The following is a 17,639-nucleotide window of genomic DNA, read 5'->3' as shown; positions in this document are numbered from 1 at the left end:
TATAGTGCCACCCCCTAAGGTATGTCATTTTTGTTTAACGAAACGTCCCCTGAGGTATTCAATCTGAAATATTGATCAATACTATCCCAACCTGACCCGTGGTGCATGCAAGAAGCCTTATTGATTTTGGGGAAGAGGGGGAAGCTTATTTCCATCTTTGAGATGTAAAAATTAATTAATGCCTAATTTGGTTGCAAGGAAAATATAAATATATTCATGGGAAATGAAATATATTTTACAGAAAAATCCTTTTTGATATTGGTTGTAAGGGAAATGCAACCAATTTCCCTAGAAAGTGAATTATGTTTTTAGGAAATTCAAATATTTCCTTTCATTCCCTTCCCTTCATTTCCGTTGCAACCAATTTGAGCCTAAATTCATTGTTTCAGAAGCAAACCCTGCATTTGATTGATTAAACCTAGCGGTGAGCAATCTGAATAGTCCAATCATCTGGTTCGATAGCTGGACTGAGATTTAATTTATCGTATGTCCTCTCACATGGGTCTTTGTATTATTTTCTTTTTCTTCCCTGACCATGTGGAATCCATGCAAATGATATTGTTTCTTGCACCGTGAATTTGTGTAGAATAGATAATTCTTACATAATAGCAGTGTGGGAACCCTATGCTCACCAAACTTGTGGTTCGAGAGAATGCTTCTTTTGGAAAAACACTTGAGCCTTGATGCGTTTTAGAGAGTTGAACCGTGAAATAATGCTTCCTTTTGCATATAGAATTGTTCTTGATTCTAGTAGACGGTAGAATATTTCATATTTCAAATGTTCTTTTTTTTTTTTTCATGCCTATCATCATGTGAATCTAAGTTGCTGATTCACTTTTTCACATCAAACGAAGCTCATAATCTAGGACTAATTGGGCCATAATATCTATATAATGACTTTTGTTGCCAAATATACTACTTTAAAAAATTCTAAACAATTGATCTTCCCTCATGTAACCTTACTACTACTTGATGAAAACTAATATACTAAAGTTGCATAACATAAGTACCATTCTTGAAAAGTAGATGTCAACTTTTTCAATCACGATATAATGTATTGATTATCAGTGATGAATTTAACCGGCGAAAGTGGGTAGACGTAGATCCATGTGATAGAGAGGACTAATAGCATTCAATCAGTCAAGTTTTAACTCAAAACAAACAATAAACGCAGTCTTGAAGGAAACTTAGGTTGTGCTTGGCATACATTATCATAACAGATCCTAGGTCTAGAATACATTCTTAGATCCGATTCTTCTTCTATATTTGTTTGTTTCTGTTTCTAAACCCAGAATCTATTCCCAAGTTGCTACCAAATACAACCTTATAACATTTTTTTATTCTTATATTTGATTCTTCTATATTTGTTTGTTTCAGGATGTGTTCTAAACCTAGAATCTATTCCTAAATTGCTACCACATACAAGCTTATAACATTTTTTTAATCATTTTCCATGCTTGTTTCAGATTGAGATTTGATCAATGAGATATGTATAATGCATTGTGACAATATCCAAAGTCATTGAAAGTCATGACAGTTACGTCTACCTTCTTCAATTAAGACTCTTACCTACTTCAATTACATCTTACAGGAATGCAATTGGCTAAAGCTTATTGAATTTCTGTTTATGGATTTTTAAAAGCAACTTTCAAAGACAAGAAAGCTACGCCTCCAACAGTTCAACCGTCAAGTTCTTGTTTGGTGTTTGACTGATGAGATCTTAGGTTCTCAGTGATCTCAAATGTGTGCAGCAGAGGCTGTATTTTTGTGCTTTCTTTCTTGTGTCAAAGAAAGAGGGGAGGGAATTTGGGTTGGGGTGTGGGGGAGGAGGGAATCTCTTCCACATCCATGTAGTCAAGAAATTGGGGCTAGTCTTATATGGGCTTCTTAAGGTGGAGGCAGGAAGCATTTCAATGACTTCTAGAGACTGATGCAAGGAGTGATCTCATCAGTTTTTTGTCAACAGAAAATGATGCGTTCAAAGGTCAGAGGGGCACCTCCATGGGTTAAATTTAGTAATAAAGGTAGGAATGTATGTCAAGTTCTTGTTTGGTGTTTGACTGATGAGATCTTAGGTTCTCAGTGATCTCAAATGTGTGCAGCAGAGGCTGTATTTTTGTGCTTTCTTTCTTGTGTCAAAGAAAGAGGGGAGGGAATTTGGGTTGGGGTGTGGGGGAGGAGGGAATCTCTTCCACATCCATGTAGTCAAGAAATTGGGGCTAGTCTTATATGGGCTTCTTAAGGTGGAGGCAGGAAGCATTTCAATGACTTCTAGAGACTGATGCAAGGAGTGATCTCATCAGTTTTTTGTCAAAAGAAAATGATGCGTTCAAAGGTCAGAGGGGCACCTCCATGGGTTAAATTTAGTAATAAAGGTAGGAATGTATGATTGAAACTTGAGTGATACCCCAATTCCAAACCTTGTCAAGATGATCTCTGCCATCTCGACAACTTTCATAGCTTTTGCTCCGGAGAAGAGAAGCTCTTCCATCAAATCTTTTTCCCAGGTAAATTGATTCTCTCTCTTTCTCTCTGAACCTTGAGAGTTCTGTTTGACCCATCGAATTTACTTAATTGATGTTGTTAAGGTCTTCATCTCCCCCCCCCCTTTTCTCTCTGTTGCTGTTATTGATCTGTTCGACATATAGAAGTGAAGTAGTTTTAGCGAAAAAGCATTCAATTTTGGGAGAGGAAGGTCATGTATCAAAAATTGAGTGAAACCAACCGGGTTACTTTTAATTAGCTCTCGTTTTTCACCTTTTGATGAATCATTTGGTAGCCACCATGGATGGATCTGGTTTTAATGTATAGGAAAAGAAAACCCTTCAATGGGTTTCTCATTTTCTTCTTTGATATGAAAAGTTCTTTTTTTTTTTTTTTTTCAAGACAGTTTCTGTCTAATATAATCATTTTCTCCTCTTTTTGTGAAATGGTCTTTTTTTTTTTTTTTTTGTTGAAATGGACTTGTTTTTCGTTGAGCACAGAATCAATTACTTATTGGGTTTGGAGAAGAAGAGAACCAGAGAAGGCAATCATTGAGTTTATTTATAGAATTAATCCTGAAAGATGCAATATTATGTGGTCTACCAAATTAAAGAGTTCGAATAACATCTTTAGATATACTGAAATGCATCAAATAAGTGTCAAAGAGGAAGAATGTGCCTTAATTGAGGCACAATATTAGGGTTTTGAGCTTGAAGCTTTGAGTTTCCAATAGTGTTTTTTCTGGGCTCTAATCATTTCACTTCCATGTTAATATTATGAGAAGGGACTCAATGCTTCGATTGATAGATTGGTAGGGATCAATTAGTTGTTGCAAGCACAAGTATGTAGGTCGTAACATATATTATTGATATTTGAATTTCATTGTGAACTTTTTCTTTTGTTGTAGTTATTTTAGCAAGTTCTTCCCTCAATCTGAAGAATTAAAAGCCCCAGTAATGGAATGCACTCTTTTCTCTGTATCTGGAAATACTGAATCTGTTAGTATTTTGTTGTTTAGGGTACTATTCGAATGGCTCGTTCAGGACTGGATCAGATATCAGCAACCGGTGCTTTCGATCGTAGTCCATCAACGTTCCGGAATTTTATCTCCAAGGATCCATCCTCTACATTTCCTGCGGAATCTGGGAGATACCATCTATACATATCATATGCTTGTCCCTGGGCATCAAGATGCATTGCTTATATAAATGTGAAGGGACTTCAGAAAGCCATCAATGTCACAGTAAGCCATACCTCAAATTATCTTCTCAGATCTTGGAACCTTACCTTCTCCTTACTGTATTATATCTGATTTATGTGTCCTTGCTTTGTATAGTCAGTCCAACCCAAATGGGGAAGAACAAAGGACACTGATGATCATATGGGATGGGTCTTTCCTTCAAACACAGAACAAGAAGGCGCTGAACCTGACCCATTGAATGGAGCAAAAAGTATCAGAGATCTCTATGAGCTTGCTAGCACAAACTACTCTGGAAAATACAGTGTTCCTGTATGTATACCCTTAGATTTTTTTTCTTTCCTTGGCACTCTGTCAATCATGTAATTTGATTTTCCTGTCTAACAGGTTTTGTGGGATAAGAAATTTGAAACAATTGTGAACAACGAGAGTTCTGAGATACTCCGTATGCTGAATACTGAATTCAATGATATAGCAGAGAATGCAAGTTTAGACCTTTATCCTCCTCACTTACAATCTCAAATTGATGAGGTTAATGATTGGGTATATGATGGGATAAACAATGGTGTTTATAAGTGTGGTTTTGCTACCAAGCAAGCAGCCTACGACGAGGTAACTCATACCATAGTGAAGTATCTCAGTATATTTTCTCACTGACAGGCTTTAGTATCTGTTATCTTACTAACATTATCTATGCCTTTCTTCTAATTATCAAGGCTGTGGAAAAATTATATGAAGCTTTGGATAAATGTGAGGAGATTCTCAGCAAGCAGCGATATTTATGTGGGAACGCACTTACTGAAGCTGACATTCGGTTGTTTGTCACTCTCATAAGATTTGATGAGGTACCAAACAAATTTTGGATATGTCCAAGTAACTTGTTTGATCCATCAAATCTTTTATTGCAATGAGATAGTTCTGTATAGCTGTTAATAGTGTTGATGTCATTATGCTTAGTTGTCATAAAAATTGCACTATCATGAATCTTTCATTCAAGCTGTTTTGGTATCTAACTGTCCAAATTTCCTGAATAACAGGTTTATACTGTTCACTTCAAATGCAACAAAAAGCAGCTACATGAATACCCAAATCTGTTCAATTACACCAAAGATATTTTTCAAATTCCAGGCATGAGTACTACTGTTAACATGGAGCACATCAAGCGACACTACTACGGAAGTCATCCTAATATTAACCGATATGGTATAATTCCTGTTGGTCCTAATATAGATTATACTACTCCACATGATCGAGACAGATTCTCTACTTAATGTATTTGTGTTTCTTGTTGTAATTATTTGAGTCCAGAAGTTTTGTTTTTTTTGTTTTTCTTTGTTATTTGGAAATAAAGACAGTAAGAAGAGGCCTTGTGACATGCCAATACTGTGTTGTAAACTTTATCTTTGTTCTCTCTTTGGTGGAAATGAAGTAACCTATCTAGTATTACACAGAGATTGGTGATTACATTTTCTATCATATTAGTTCAAATATAATCAATGCTTGAATTCGGACTGTAATCAGCTAAATCGATCAATTCAACTCTGAATAAACCGTGACCAATTGTATTTACCCTGGTTCCATGTGTACTGAGTCCCTCCAAGTTTAGCAAGTCTATTGATTCCCGACTGATTCGAATCAGAATTGATGGAGACTGATTTAAAACCTTAAGTATAATTGGGTTTAGTTTCACTCTTGAGAGTCCAAAAAGCCTAGAATTGTGCTGGTTTATATTAGATGAAGTAACACATTGTGTCCATAAGAAAATTGCTTCCTCCATTTGTAGTTGTCAAGCCTATGCGATGCCTTCGTGTTCAAGCACCTTGATCACCTTCTGTTTAGGCCTCTTTAATGCCTTGGGTCGCCTAGACACCACGACAGTTGTGATTTCGATACTACTTCTTGACCTCAAAGTTGAAGGATATGAAGATACATGCCTATGGAACATATCCTATTCAAGCAAGGTCCTATTTTTTATGGGCAAGAAAGAAAAATGTTGTGCTATTTTTTTGGACGATTTTACCCTTGGTCATTAACGTTACACTGATTTGGGATCAACAAAGAATCAATATCAGCCTCTATCAATACCAAAATGGATCAGTCAATCCAATATTAATTCTTAGAGCCAGGATGGTAATGGAATGCTCTTGAAGGGACTTTGATTTGTAACTTACTTTTTTTTACCCTCTTTGTAAAACATATGTTTTTTTCTTTCAATAATGGTAAATCTTGTCATTTTACATTCATATTCAATAAATATACAAGATAATAACTTTTGATAATGACATATCGATCAATTATTTTTAAATTATTTTAAAAAAAATCTTTGTTTACCACTACTTTAAATAACTTTTGGGGATGAAACAAATGACAATCAAAAGAAAATTACATGTTTTAAATACACTATTCAAAAAAAAGAAAAAACACACCTATAGAGATGTCATTTAGACAATCCCCTTTTAAAATTATGAAATTGAAACTCAACACACTTCTATATGACTTCCCCTAATCTGCTTAAACGATTTTAGAAGCTAGCTTATGGGAGGTAATAAAGCTTCACTAATGAGAAATGATATTCTAAAAAGCCTAGAAGCCAAGAAGTTGATGGCTAGGCTTATGGGCGTCGTAGGCAGGAAGCATTTCAGATTAAACACTTCTCATTGGTCTTGCCTTTTGTCCTCTTAGAAGATGAGTTCCAAAAGCCGATAAGCAAAAAAGCTTGATAAACTCTATCAAACATGTAAGGTCTTGCTTGTATTGTGCTAAAAAGCATACCTAGTTCATGATGCTTTCACCAATGCGGAGGCCTCTGGGATGAGTAGATGTATGTAGTGTTACCTTAACCCCTATTCATAGATGGATTATTTTTATCTGAACCCACAGCCGCCAAGTCATAATGAAGTAATCTTACTTTTGCACCATACCCAAAAAACATATCATAACATTGCACCCAAGACCCGCCGCCCTCTCTTGCTTGTTCTGCAATGCTCTAGGTATCTTCCTAGGCTCTCACAAGCCTTGCTAGTAGATGATGTTGATGCAATGAGTGACCTCACCCATGCCTCACTTGAAGTGGAATTTACTAGGGAAAACGATTGATGCGCTCGCCTTGTGCAATTTCAGTCTCACATGATTTTTTTTCCCTCACCTATTCTGAAAATGTGGACTTCATGTAAATGAATCATGACATTCTTTTCAGAATACCTATTTAGTGTGGTGGAGTGCAAATTTCTCTCCATGATGGCTGCGTGGGAAATCCTCTCTTATATATTTTGGAAGACGAAAGATGTAAGGTTATTTCCAAGGTTTGAACCTGTGATCAGACCCTACAGTAGCAAGAGCCTCATGCACTGGATTGCTCTTTTTTATAAAGATAGTTGTTAGGTTGCGTAAAGAATGCTAGTATCTCCTTGTGTTTATCTTTTTTCCTTCTTCCTATGAAGTGGCATCTACCCCTTTTATAAGTGGAAAGAGAGAACATTTGTGAAGGCACTAGAATACACTATGCACTCGGACAACAAACTCAATCACAGAAGAAGCCTGAAAAATAATAATGTGGCCCTTGGCAATCAAAAGTGGAGGGAAGGACAAAATGATCGTTCACCCCTCATTAGACGTAAAAATCCTAACCTTATTGATATTTCCATGCTTCGTTTTTTGGGAACCCTCAGTCCCCCATTTCAGTCACATGTTTAACAAAAAAAATTTCTTTTGTTTTAACAAAATAAAGATACCATATTTTTTTTATTTTTTCTTTTCTTGATATCCAAACGCAGCAAGAAACCGATTTGCCACTGGAAGAGGCGAAAGCTGGGAAGAGCCGAAGCTATCGCTGTCGAAGAGGAAGAGAGAACTGGAGAAGTCTCGTTGAGTCGTTGGCTTAACACCGAACCTGCCGCTGCTGTTGAATCTCTGATCTTGAAGACAAAGGTAGGTAGGTAGGTAGGTAGGTATCTCTCATCTCTATTATTTGATTTTAAATCTGCTGTCTCTCTGGTTCTATCGAATCAGAAGAAATCGATGGGTTTTTTGGATTGAAAGAGAAGAATGAAATTTCAATTATAGCGTTTATTAAGTTTCACTCCGTCACTCTGTTTTTTGGGTATTTCTAACCATTCGCAACCACGTCTGTAATGGCCCGTGTTAGCCATACTGTTATCGCAATTAGGGATAAGCTCAGAGGGATGATTGGGCAGTGTAAGGTTAAACAATACTCCATATACTTCATTTGTCCCATTATTGGACTTCTCTCTCTATCTCACCCCTATATTGTTTCTCTGTATCATTTATAGAACAGGTTCTGTTCTCTCACCCCTCATCAAAGTTTGTTTTACTGTTAAAAGTCCTGTATGGTTCACTGTTTTTGGAATCTCATTTTTCTGTTTCTCATAAAAATAGTAATAATCCAAACCATCTAAATAGTTAATAGGGTGATCGTTTTCATGTCTGTATATGATAATCGTAACCAAAGTTGATGGAACTAGTGGTTATTGAAGGGTGAATTGAAAGGGAAACTGTATTTAACGAATACGTGTATGTTGTTATTATTGGGAAGAGTAAATGTAGATGAACTCCCTGGTTGATGGGTTATGAATGACAGAATGTATTTGTCTGACATACATTTTTCATGCTTTGCAGGACCCACTGACAAAATCACGACAACTTTCAAGTTTCAGCTGCGGAGAGGTATTTCAGGAAACCCATTTTCCTCTGTTTAGTGCTGCTTAAGCAGACAACATTTTATGCTATATTATGTTTTCTGTTGCAGTGTTGCATGATGTGTGTGATATATGAATGAAAATGCGCTATATTGTCATGCGCTTCTCTTTGTTGTAGTGTTGCATGATGCTGTTTAGGGAGATAATATAAGTTGTTTTCTCTTTCCTCTCTTGACTCTAGATCATGACACTTTAATATGGATGTGATATACTGATATGTGCTCTTTCTGTATTTGTCTAGGGAGAGATAATACAATAAGGAAAAATAGAATACCTAAATATTTCTCTTCTCTCCTCTGTGATGAGTGAAAACAACCACTGCTGCAGCCATTCTTTTTGAATCCAGTAAGGAAAAATGGAGTACGTAAATTATCCTCCTCCATCATTTCAATCCTGCTTCTGATTGTTCTGTTTAACATTGTTGGAGTTGATACTTCAGAACTGTTGGCTTATGCCCCAAATTGTGCTGGCAAAGTGTATAAGTTAACCAACATTGTTGTTTTGATCAGTCTGATCTATGATTTGGTTGCTTCTTTGAGTATGAGGTTTTATATTTGAAGTTATTTTATGAAGGGATAATTGCTACCTAATAGTATTAATAAGTGTATCTTACTGGCCTGTCTGGTTCTGTTATTTGTGTTTAAGTTTGTTTTTATTTTTAAATTCTGGACACTATAATAGTTCTTTGAACTGATTAGGAATAGGAACCTGAACCGGCCACACCCAATAGTTAACAGACTTGGCTCTCAGAATTGGAACCAATTAGCTTATTGGTCCAGTTCTGGTCCTGACCCCTTAGGACCAATTTACACCCTTATGTTTTGTAACATTCGACTGAAATGATACTCAAACCGAACCTAGACCAAAATTTTGGCCCAAGTGCCGAGATTTTGATTAAAACTTCACATACCTAGCTAGTCAACCTAAGTTTCACTAGGGGAGGAAGCTTACTCCCTGATTTGGAGAGAGAGAGGAGGAGGATTGAAGAAGGTGGATGAATTATGCAGGGCTGCAAACGTTGCCCAGAAACTGGAATGTAAACCCAACTGACTAAAACTCTATCTCCTCTTCCAACTCTAAGACTAAAATAGAATTCAAAACTAACTAGCCTATCTATTACGAGTCTGTCAACATAATAAAAAAGAAATAACCCAAAGAACTAAATAACTACTACTGGATCTTGCTAGACCAAAAACTTGGGTTAGGCTGGTTCTGTCTGTTCTGGATTTGCGTTTCCAAACCCGGTCGTGCTGGTCCAACCAGTTGAATGCTACTGCATCACTTTCCCTCTCCTCTTCTACAATTCTGTCTCCTTTGCAACTCTTCATCTCGATTGTTTGGAAAATTCCTTATCCCCCTTAACATGTGTTCATCATGCAATATCAGATCGGCCAATCCATATAAGGTGATTCGAAGCTGGTTTTCTTTGGGGGAGGGGTAGAGCAAGGTTAATCTCCCCGATTCCGCCAATCTGCTCCCCGAATCCCGATAACTAAATGCATATGCGTCGAGCTCAAAATTAAACTCTTTAGTTTGTTTCAACAATTTTTCGAGATCATGATGGCTCCCATCACCAGTTGTATTAGATTTAAAGACGAGGCTTCTCCTCTTCCTTAACTTAATAGAATTTGTTCCGCTCACATTTTTTAGAGAAAAAAGAAGAGTTTTGAAAGTTCAAATCGGGTGTTCTAAGCTTATAATATCATCTGTTTTCTATTGGTGAACAGAAAAACATAATTTGCGTCAAGGATTCTCTCCATTGAATGGCTTTTGTCACCTTTTCTGTGCAGTCATACTGAATCCTCAAAAAGTTGGGGACTTAGAGAATATCTGACCAAGATAAATATCGAAACTGAGATTAAAATCAAGATCGAGGGAGAGGAGGGGTTATATGACGATGGGATCAAAGGCCGGAGTAAAACTATCAGGTATGCAGAAGCAGGTGTTGTCACTATATAGAGGATTTCTGAGAGCAGCTCGTACCAAAGGCCCCGAAGAGCGCCGTCACATCGAATTGACTGTCTCTAGTGAGTTCCGCCGGAAGGCAACAGCTGTGGATCGCAAGAACTTTGTGTACATCGAATATCTGCTCCGCCGAGGCAACAAGCAACTAGATCAGCTCAAGAGCCCTGCAACGGTCAGATTGTCTTCTCTTAAGATCGTGCCCAACTCTCAATCCAATAACAAAACCTAAGCTTTGTTAAGTTCAAAAACTCAATTCTTTGCAAATATTAAATTTACAGTGACTTTGATGTAATGGTTCAATCAAATGTTAAATAGATAGCATTTTTCAAAGAGGCAAAATATATAAATGTAATGTCTTGTTAGTGATATTTATACTGTTCACTTCAAATGTCACTAACAAGACATAACATTTATGCTGTTCACTGCAAATTTCACTAACAACAGGTATATACTGTTCACTTCAAATGCAACAATATGCTCTTACATGAATACCCAAATCTGTTCAATTACACATTTACACCAAAGATATTTTTCAAATTCCGGGCATGAGTACCACTGTTAACATGGAGCACATCAAGTGACACTACTATGGAAATCGTCCTAATATTAACCAATATGGTATAATTCCTCTGGGTCCTAATATAGATTATGCTACTCCCACACGATTGAGACAGATTCTTTATTTCAAGTGTATTGTATTTCTTTTTGTAATTCTTTCAGCGCAAAAGGATTACAGTAAGAAGAGGTCGTGACATACCAAAACTGTAATAAACCTTACCTTTGCTCTCTCATTGATGGGCAATAATTTTCTATCTACCATTACTCAGAGATTGGTGATTTCATTTTTAAAAGTCGATAATTTGGTAATACCCCTCAGAACTGTTATTCACCTCTTAAAGGAGAACTGTTAACTGCTACTTATAAAGGGCTTAGGTGGCATTGCTTAAGATTCTGTTAGCCCCTCCTATGTTTTCCTGTCATATTGGTTCAACTTTAATCAATGGATTGGAATCAGCTGTTTTGGCCAATATGAGTCAGAATCCTATGCTTTCCAAACTTGTGGTATGAAAGAATGCTTCCTTCGGCTAACCATTTGAGCCTTGATGTGTTTGAGAGGGTTGAACTATGAGAAAAATGCTTCCTTTACCATAGTACAAGAATTATTGCTTTATTGCTTGCATGTGCTAGAATATTTCAGATTTCAATTGGTCTACATTTCTCATGCGTAATTGATTTATGGAGGGAAAAAAGAGGTTTGGTGCTACTTCTTGATGAAGACTAATAAATTATGATTCACACCATAGTTCCATTCCTGAAAATAGATAACTTTTGGATCATGACAGTGTTTTGATTATCAGTGATGGATTTAACTGGTGTTAATGGGAAGATTTTTGTCATAGAGAGGACCTCACATTCCATTGGTTTAGTTTTAATTCAAAACAAGGCAATGAGGTATGAAAGTTTCTTGAAATTGAAATTGAAGGGAACAAAATTGCTAGTTCCTTGAAATTGAAATTCTCTAGTGCTTCTCTGTCACTTTCTGTGCTTGTTTCAGTCTTCCATCACTTGGTTTAAGTCATTGAAAGTCACGACATTTTTGTTTACTCACTTCAGTCATAATTTACAGGGCATATTTGGTTAAGTTTATCGGGATTGTGCTAATTAATGTGCTTAACAGGCTTTTAGAAGCATTTTTATAGGAGTTAATAAAGCTTCACCAATGAGAAGTGACAGTCTAAAATATTTTCCACCTCTGTCTAAGAAGCCAAGAAATTAGTGGCTAGGCTTATGGGCTTCTCAGGGTAGGAAGTATTTCAAACTCACACTTCTTATTGGTTTCACCTCTTTGCCTCTTAGAAGATGACTTCCAAAAGCCAATAAGCAGAAAAGCTTGATAAACACTCTGGAGCTTGATATCATGTGCATCCTCCACCTGATATCTATCCTCATGATCTTATGCTTTTGAGTGAGTACCAAGCTTTACCATCTGATGAGTACCCTATCATAATTTACGATGGACGTATTGATCCGAATTCTTATTGCAGTGGATGCATGGGCTCTTGTTATGATCTTCCATTTCAAATTTCACTTCATATCTTTTAACTTTGGCTCGGTTTAGTTGCAAGGGGAATTAGAGTGAAAGGAAATGAAATTTTCATTCTTGAAAAAGAAATGTTTGTAGTTATTACCCCAATGTGGTTATATCATTAACTTCAAATTATTTCATATTTGGGTATTAAATTTTATATTATTTTGCATCCAAAACCTTGTGCTTTAATTTGTAATATAAAATGTAAAATGTGTCTGGTACTAAAAATTGTTAAAAAGATGAAGTCGTTTATACAATCACATTGGATCACATGGAGTAATAATTATAAAAAAGTTCATTTTTTAAGTATGAATGTTTCAGTTCCCTTCCCCTTAAATATCCTTTGCGACCAAACAGAGCCTAAGGGTTATATAATCTATGAAGTTATCAATTAAGGAACGAATTGGTCTTACTTATGCATAATATAGCCTATATGGTTGTGAACAAACAATCTCATATCACTGCCTCTAACTCTAAAATTGATGTATTAAGTTACCTTACCTTTTGATTGGAAAAAAGAAAAAAGAAAAAAAATCTGTAATTATGTGATGATATTCATAAACTAGTTATAAAGTCTTCTCACGTTGAGCTACAAGGCATCACCAATGCATGAGGCTGCTGGCACGCAGAATCTGAAAAGATATATAATTAGTCTTACTCCAGCTCTGCATAAAGACTGTTCTTCAATTTTAATCATCATCACAGTAGAGGAACCTTACCATTACGGGTAGATCTGTCTTTTCCAGTAAAGACTGCTGATGCAAAGAGTGATCTCACCCATACCTCACCCACCCGAAATGGAATTTAGCTATTTGACAAAAGAAAACGTAAATTAGAGAGTAGGTTAAAGGGCGGCCCCAAGGGACAACCTCCAGGTCACGGGGCTGCTCATTTAGATAATGGAGAATTTTCTGAAACAGATTAAGTAGTGAAAAATCGACCTAGAAATGGCATCCATGATTCAATATTTAAACACTAACCCATTAATTAATATGAATGAGCCTTTGGTTTGTCTTGGCACTTGGGAGAGTGACCCAATACATCTCCTATTTAGATGACCTCTGCCATCTTCAAAACTCTCATAGCTTTTGGTCTGGAGAAGAGAATCTCTTCCGTCGAATCTTTTTCCCAGGTAAACTCGTCCTCTCTCTGTCTCTCTTCTCTCAATATTGGGTTCTGTTTGACTTTACCAAATTGATGTAGTAGATCACCTCACCCCCTCTGTTGTTGTTGCTGCTCTGTTTGACATATTGGAGTGAAGTAGTTTTAGCGCAGAAGCATATGTAATTTTGGGAGAGGAAGATTATGAATTTTGGGTATGGATTAAAATTGAATGAAACTAACTGGGTTGCTTTTAATTAGTGCTCGTTTTCTACCTTTTTGATGAATCATTTGGTAGTCACCACGGAGAGATCTGGGTTTTTTTTTTTTTTTTTTTTTTTTTTTTTTTTTTTTTTGAGTTCATGTATAGGATTAATTCTGATAGATCATAGATGCAATACTATGGGGTGAACCAAATTAAAGGGCTCAAATAACTTCTTTAAATGTACACAAATAGATCAAAATAATTGTTTAGCTTGAGACTTAAGTTGCTAAATTGCGATTTTGTTCTGGTTTCTTATGATCTTTCTGCTATTTTGATATTATGAGGGACTCAATGCTTTCATGGCTACTGAATAAGATGTTGCTAAGTACAAGCATGTAGGTCGTCACATAAACTATTGATCTATGTATTTCATTGTGAAGCTTTTCTTTTCTAGTTATTTTAGAAGTTGTTCCGTCAAATCCGAGGAATTATATAAGTCCCAGTTATGGAGTCCACTCTCTTCTAGTTATCTGGTAGTAGTGAATGTGTTGGTATTTATTGTTTAGGGTACTCTTCAAATGGCTCGTTCAGCACTAGATGAGGTAACAGACACCGGTGCTTTCAACCGTACCCCATCAACATTTCGCAATTTTATCTCAAATGATCCGTCCTCTCAATTTCCTGCCGAATCTGGGAGATACCATCTGTACATATCATATGCTTGTCCCTGGGCATCAAGATGCTTTGCTTATGTAAATATTAAGGGACTTCAGAAAGCCATCAGTGTCACAGTAAGGCATACCTCAAATTATCTTTGTAGGTCTTGGAATCTTAACCGTCTCTTACTGTATTACATCTGATATCCATCAATGCTTTGTATAGTCAGTCAAACCCATATGGGGAAGGACAAAGGACGCCGATGACCATATGGGATGGGTCTTTCCTTCTTCAAGCACAGAAGAAGTAGGTGCTGATCCTGATCTATTGAATGGGACAAGAAATATCAGAGAACTCTATGAGCTTGCTAGTACAAACTATTCTGGAAAATACACTGTTCCTGTATGTATTATCCTTCGTTATTTTCTTTCCATGGTCTAGTTTCTGCAATTCTGTTGCACTTTGTCAATTATTTTATATGATTTTCCTGTCTAACAGGTTTTATGGGATAAGAAATTGAAAACAATTGTGAGCAATGAGAGTTCTGAGATTATCCGTATGCTGAATACTGAATTCAACGATATAGCCGAAAATGCCAGTTTGGATCTTTATCCTCCTCACTTACAATCCCAAATTGATGAGGTTAATGAATGGGTATATGATGGGATAAACAATGGTGTTTATAAGTGTGGGTTTGCTACCAAGCAAGGAGCCTACGACGAGGTAAGTATTGCTATAGTGAACCATCTCAGTATAGTTTTTTTTCTTACATTCATTGGTATATATTGTCTTGCTAATGTTATGTATCCCTTTCTAATTATGAAGGCTGTGGCAAAATTATATGAAGCTTTGGACAAATGTGAGGAGATACTCAGCAAACAGCGTTATTTATGTGGGAACACACTTACTGAAGCTGACATTCGTTTGTTTGTCACTCTTATAAGATTTGATGAGGTATGAAGATTTGATATCCAAGTTAGCCTCAAAATGTATGTTTGATTTGTGTAGCTAATCTCACAAGGTACACATACATTGTCGTAATCATTTAGCGGTCCAAATGCACTTGCTTGATCCACCAAACCTCCTATTACAATATTGAGATAGCTCTCTATAATAGTATCAATGTTTTGATGCTTAACTCTGTTAAAATTTGCACTTTCTTGAATTTATCATCCAGGCTGTTTTGGTATCTTACTGTTCAAATTTTCTGGACAACAGGTTTACGTTGTTCACTTCAAATGCAACAAAAAGCAGCTACATGAATACCCGAATCTGTTCAATTACACTAAAGATATTTTCCAAATTCCGGGCATGAGTAGCACTGTTAACATGGAGCACATCAAGCGACACTACTATGGAAGTCATCCATCTATTAACCGATATGGTATAATTCCTGTTGGTCCTAGTATAGATTTTTCTACTCCACATGAGCGAGACAGATTCTCTACTTAAGTTTATGTATTTTGGTTTGTTAGTTATTTGAGTATGAATGGTTTGTTTTCTTTTTTTGCTACTAAAGACGGTAAGAAGATGGCCTGACACGCCAAATTGTAATAGTCTTGTCTTTGCTTCCTTATTAATGGGCAGTGAGCTTTCTATCTACCACTACACTGAGAATGGTTATTTCATTTTTAACTGTTGATGCTTTGGTAGTGATATCCATAACTGATATCCACCTCTTAAGGAGCGCCATAAACTGCTTAGCTCCCAAATTATCTTATTTTTTTTCTCTTTTGTGGTTTCATGGAACGTTTCTTTTTAATCTTTGTTATTTTTTCAGTACAGATATGAAAGTGCTACTTTCAAAAACTTCATTGCTTTTCACTTTACTGAAGGGTAGGAACCTTTCTATCTACCATTACAGAGCGATTGATGGATTTGGCTCCTCTCTTTAGCGCCTATCGCCCAGGTTTTGCCCATAGTTACCTGGACGAGCGCCACATGGCAAGGTGATGATCCAACAGTTTGAGAAAGGCACAAAGAACGAGGCATCAAGAACCGTTGGATCATCGTTTCGACACGTGGCGCTTGCTTAGGTAGCTATGGGCAAGACCTGGGTGATGGACGCTAAGGAAAGGTGTCGGATCCACGATTGATGGTTTTGGTGGTACCACCTTGAACTGTTATCCACCATTAAAGGAACACTGTGAATTGCTACTCATATCATGATTTTCTCCCAAATTATCTTTGTTTTTCACTTTCATGGAGAATTTGTATACTCTGTATCGCATGCCCTTTTCTGTGAAGGACCCCTTGCCATGCCAAGCCCTAACAAAATTTCATCTCATGCACATCCATATCCCCAGGCCAAACGTCTTAGATTCAATCATATGAAAAATATTCATAAGGATGACGAATGACAATAACAACAAAGCATTGTCCCAACTTAATAGGGCTCGGTTATGAGGATTCAAACATTAACCCTATGAAAAATATTTATAAGGACATTTATGTAATTTTAAACATGTCACTTAAATATCAACCCCTAGAGGGGTAGTGGATTTAAGCCTTCACCTTCTAGAATTTTTGTCTTCATTTCTTCACTCAACACAACAATGAGACAGCAACATTGCTCTCTACAGACTAATGACTCATTTAGTTACCACAGATATACGGGCATACACAAGACAATTTGACAATATAAAAATTATTTAAATTTAAGTTAATAAACGTCTCTAGTTTGAGTCTCCTCGCTATTGATCTATTACACGGGTTAGGTGTGATTGAGTGTAATCAGGGTTTATCTTTGGACCTAAATCATAAAACCATACAGGTTTGAGGGGTTCCTCATTAATCCAAAAAAAAAAAAAAAAAAGCTAAAAAAAGATTTTCAAATAATTTGATAGTAATTTGCCATTACATTATTCTTAAGAACCGTGGTTTGTCTCCTTGTAATGGGCTCAAATGAACCTTTTGAATAAGAGTGAAGAAGATTTTGGGGAAGTGAAAAATTACACTTGAAAACCCGATTTAGTCGTCAGAGATGTACAATCGAGAGAACGTTAGAGATAACCCAAGGGATTAGCCTTGTTAGCTTGGAGGGATGCGGTACTCCACCTCAGGAAGCGAGGTCCTATAATCAAACCTTCGCCGATGCACCTAACTTCTTGGGACCACTGTGTGCGGCAAGTACCAGACCCACCCAGTGTTATCAATTCGGCCAAATAATTCGTGAATTATTCGGCCAAACTGAATTTTTCCGAATTTAATCAAAAATTCTGACCG

General features: G+C 36.6%; 2 protein-coding genes across 12 annotated transcripts; both read left to right on the top strand.

Moving 5' to 3' along the window:
* Positions 1 to 1,495: 1,495 nt before the first annotated feature.
* On the top strand, positions 1,496 to 16,016 carry LOC122093715 (glutathionyl-hydroquinone reductase YqjG-like). 5 transcript variants are annotated; one of them, XM_042664146.1, is made up of 7 exons: positions 13,509 to 13,583; positions 13,716 to 13,767; positions 14,324 to 14,548; positions 14,640 to 14,816; positions 14,913 to 15,137; positions 15,240 to 15,368; positions 15,633 to 16,016. In XM_042664146.1, the coding sequence occupies exons 3-7, from the start codon at positions 14,336 to 14,338 to the stop codon at positions 15,864 to 15,866; spliced, it is 978 nt and encodes a 325-aa protein (XP_042520080.1). In that variant the 5' UTR covers positions 13,509 to 13,583; positions 13,716 to 13,767; positions 14,324 to 14,335; the 3' UTR covers positions 15,867 to 16,016. The 5 variants fall into 5 exon arrangements, with proteins under 5 accessions (XP_042520078.1, XP_042520077.1, XP_042520079.1 ...); XM_042664144.1 differs by lacking the exons at positions 13,509 to 13,583; positions 13,716 to 13,767; positions 14,324 to 14,548; ... (2 more) ...; positions 15,240 to 15,368; positions 15,633 to 16,016 and adding exons at positions 1,496 to 2,507; positions 3,503 to 3,727; positions 3,821 to 3,994; ... (1 more) ...; positions 4,399 to 4,527; positions 4,720 to 5,134; XM_042664143.1 differs by lacking the exons at positions 13,509 to 13,583; positions 13,716 to 13,767 and adding an exon at positions 2,173 to 2,507.
* On the top strand, positions 7,516 to 10,692 carry LOC122093716 (succinate dehydrogenase assembly factor 1, mitochondrial). Of its 7 annotated transcripts, none has more exons than XM_042664155.1 (3): positions 7,516 to 7,609; positions 8,318 to 8,365; positions 10,188 to 10,692. In XM_042664155.1, the coding sequence occupies exon 3, from the start codon at positions 10,289 to 10,291 to the stop codon at positions 10,589 to 10,591; it is 303 nt and encodes a 100-aa protein (XP_042520089.1). In that variant the 5' UTR covers positions 7,516 to 7,609; positions 8,318 to 8,365; positions 10,188 to 10,288; the 3' UTR covers positions 10,592 to 10,692. The 7 variants fall into 7 exon arrangements, with proteins under 7 accessions (XP_042520089.1, XP_042520085.1, XP_042520088.1 ...); XM_042664151.1 differs by having other exon boundaries at positions 7,524 to 7,609; positions 10,125 to 10,692; XM_042664154.1 differs by having other exon boundaries at positions 7,528 to 7,617; positions 10,125 to 10,692.
* Positions 16,017 to 17,639: the final 1,623 nt, after the last annotated feature.

This window comes from Macadamia integrifolia, chromosome 11 (genome assembly GCF_013358625.1).
Source record: "Macadamia integrifolia cultivar HAES 741 chromosome 11, SCU_Mint_v3, whole genome shotgun sequence".
NCBI lineage: Eukaryota > Viridiplantae > Streptophyta > Magnoliopsida > Proteales > Proteaceae > Macadamia > Macadamia integrifolia.
Note: the sequence above shows the minus strand (reverse complement) of the source record. Positions and strands in the feature narration are given on the sequence as shown.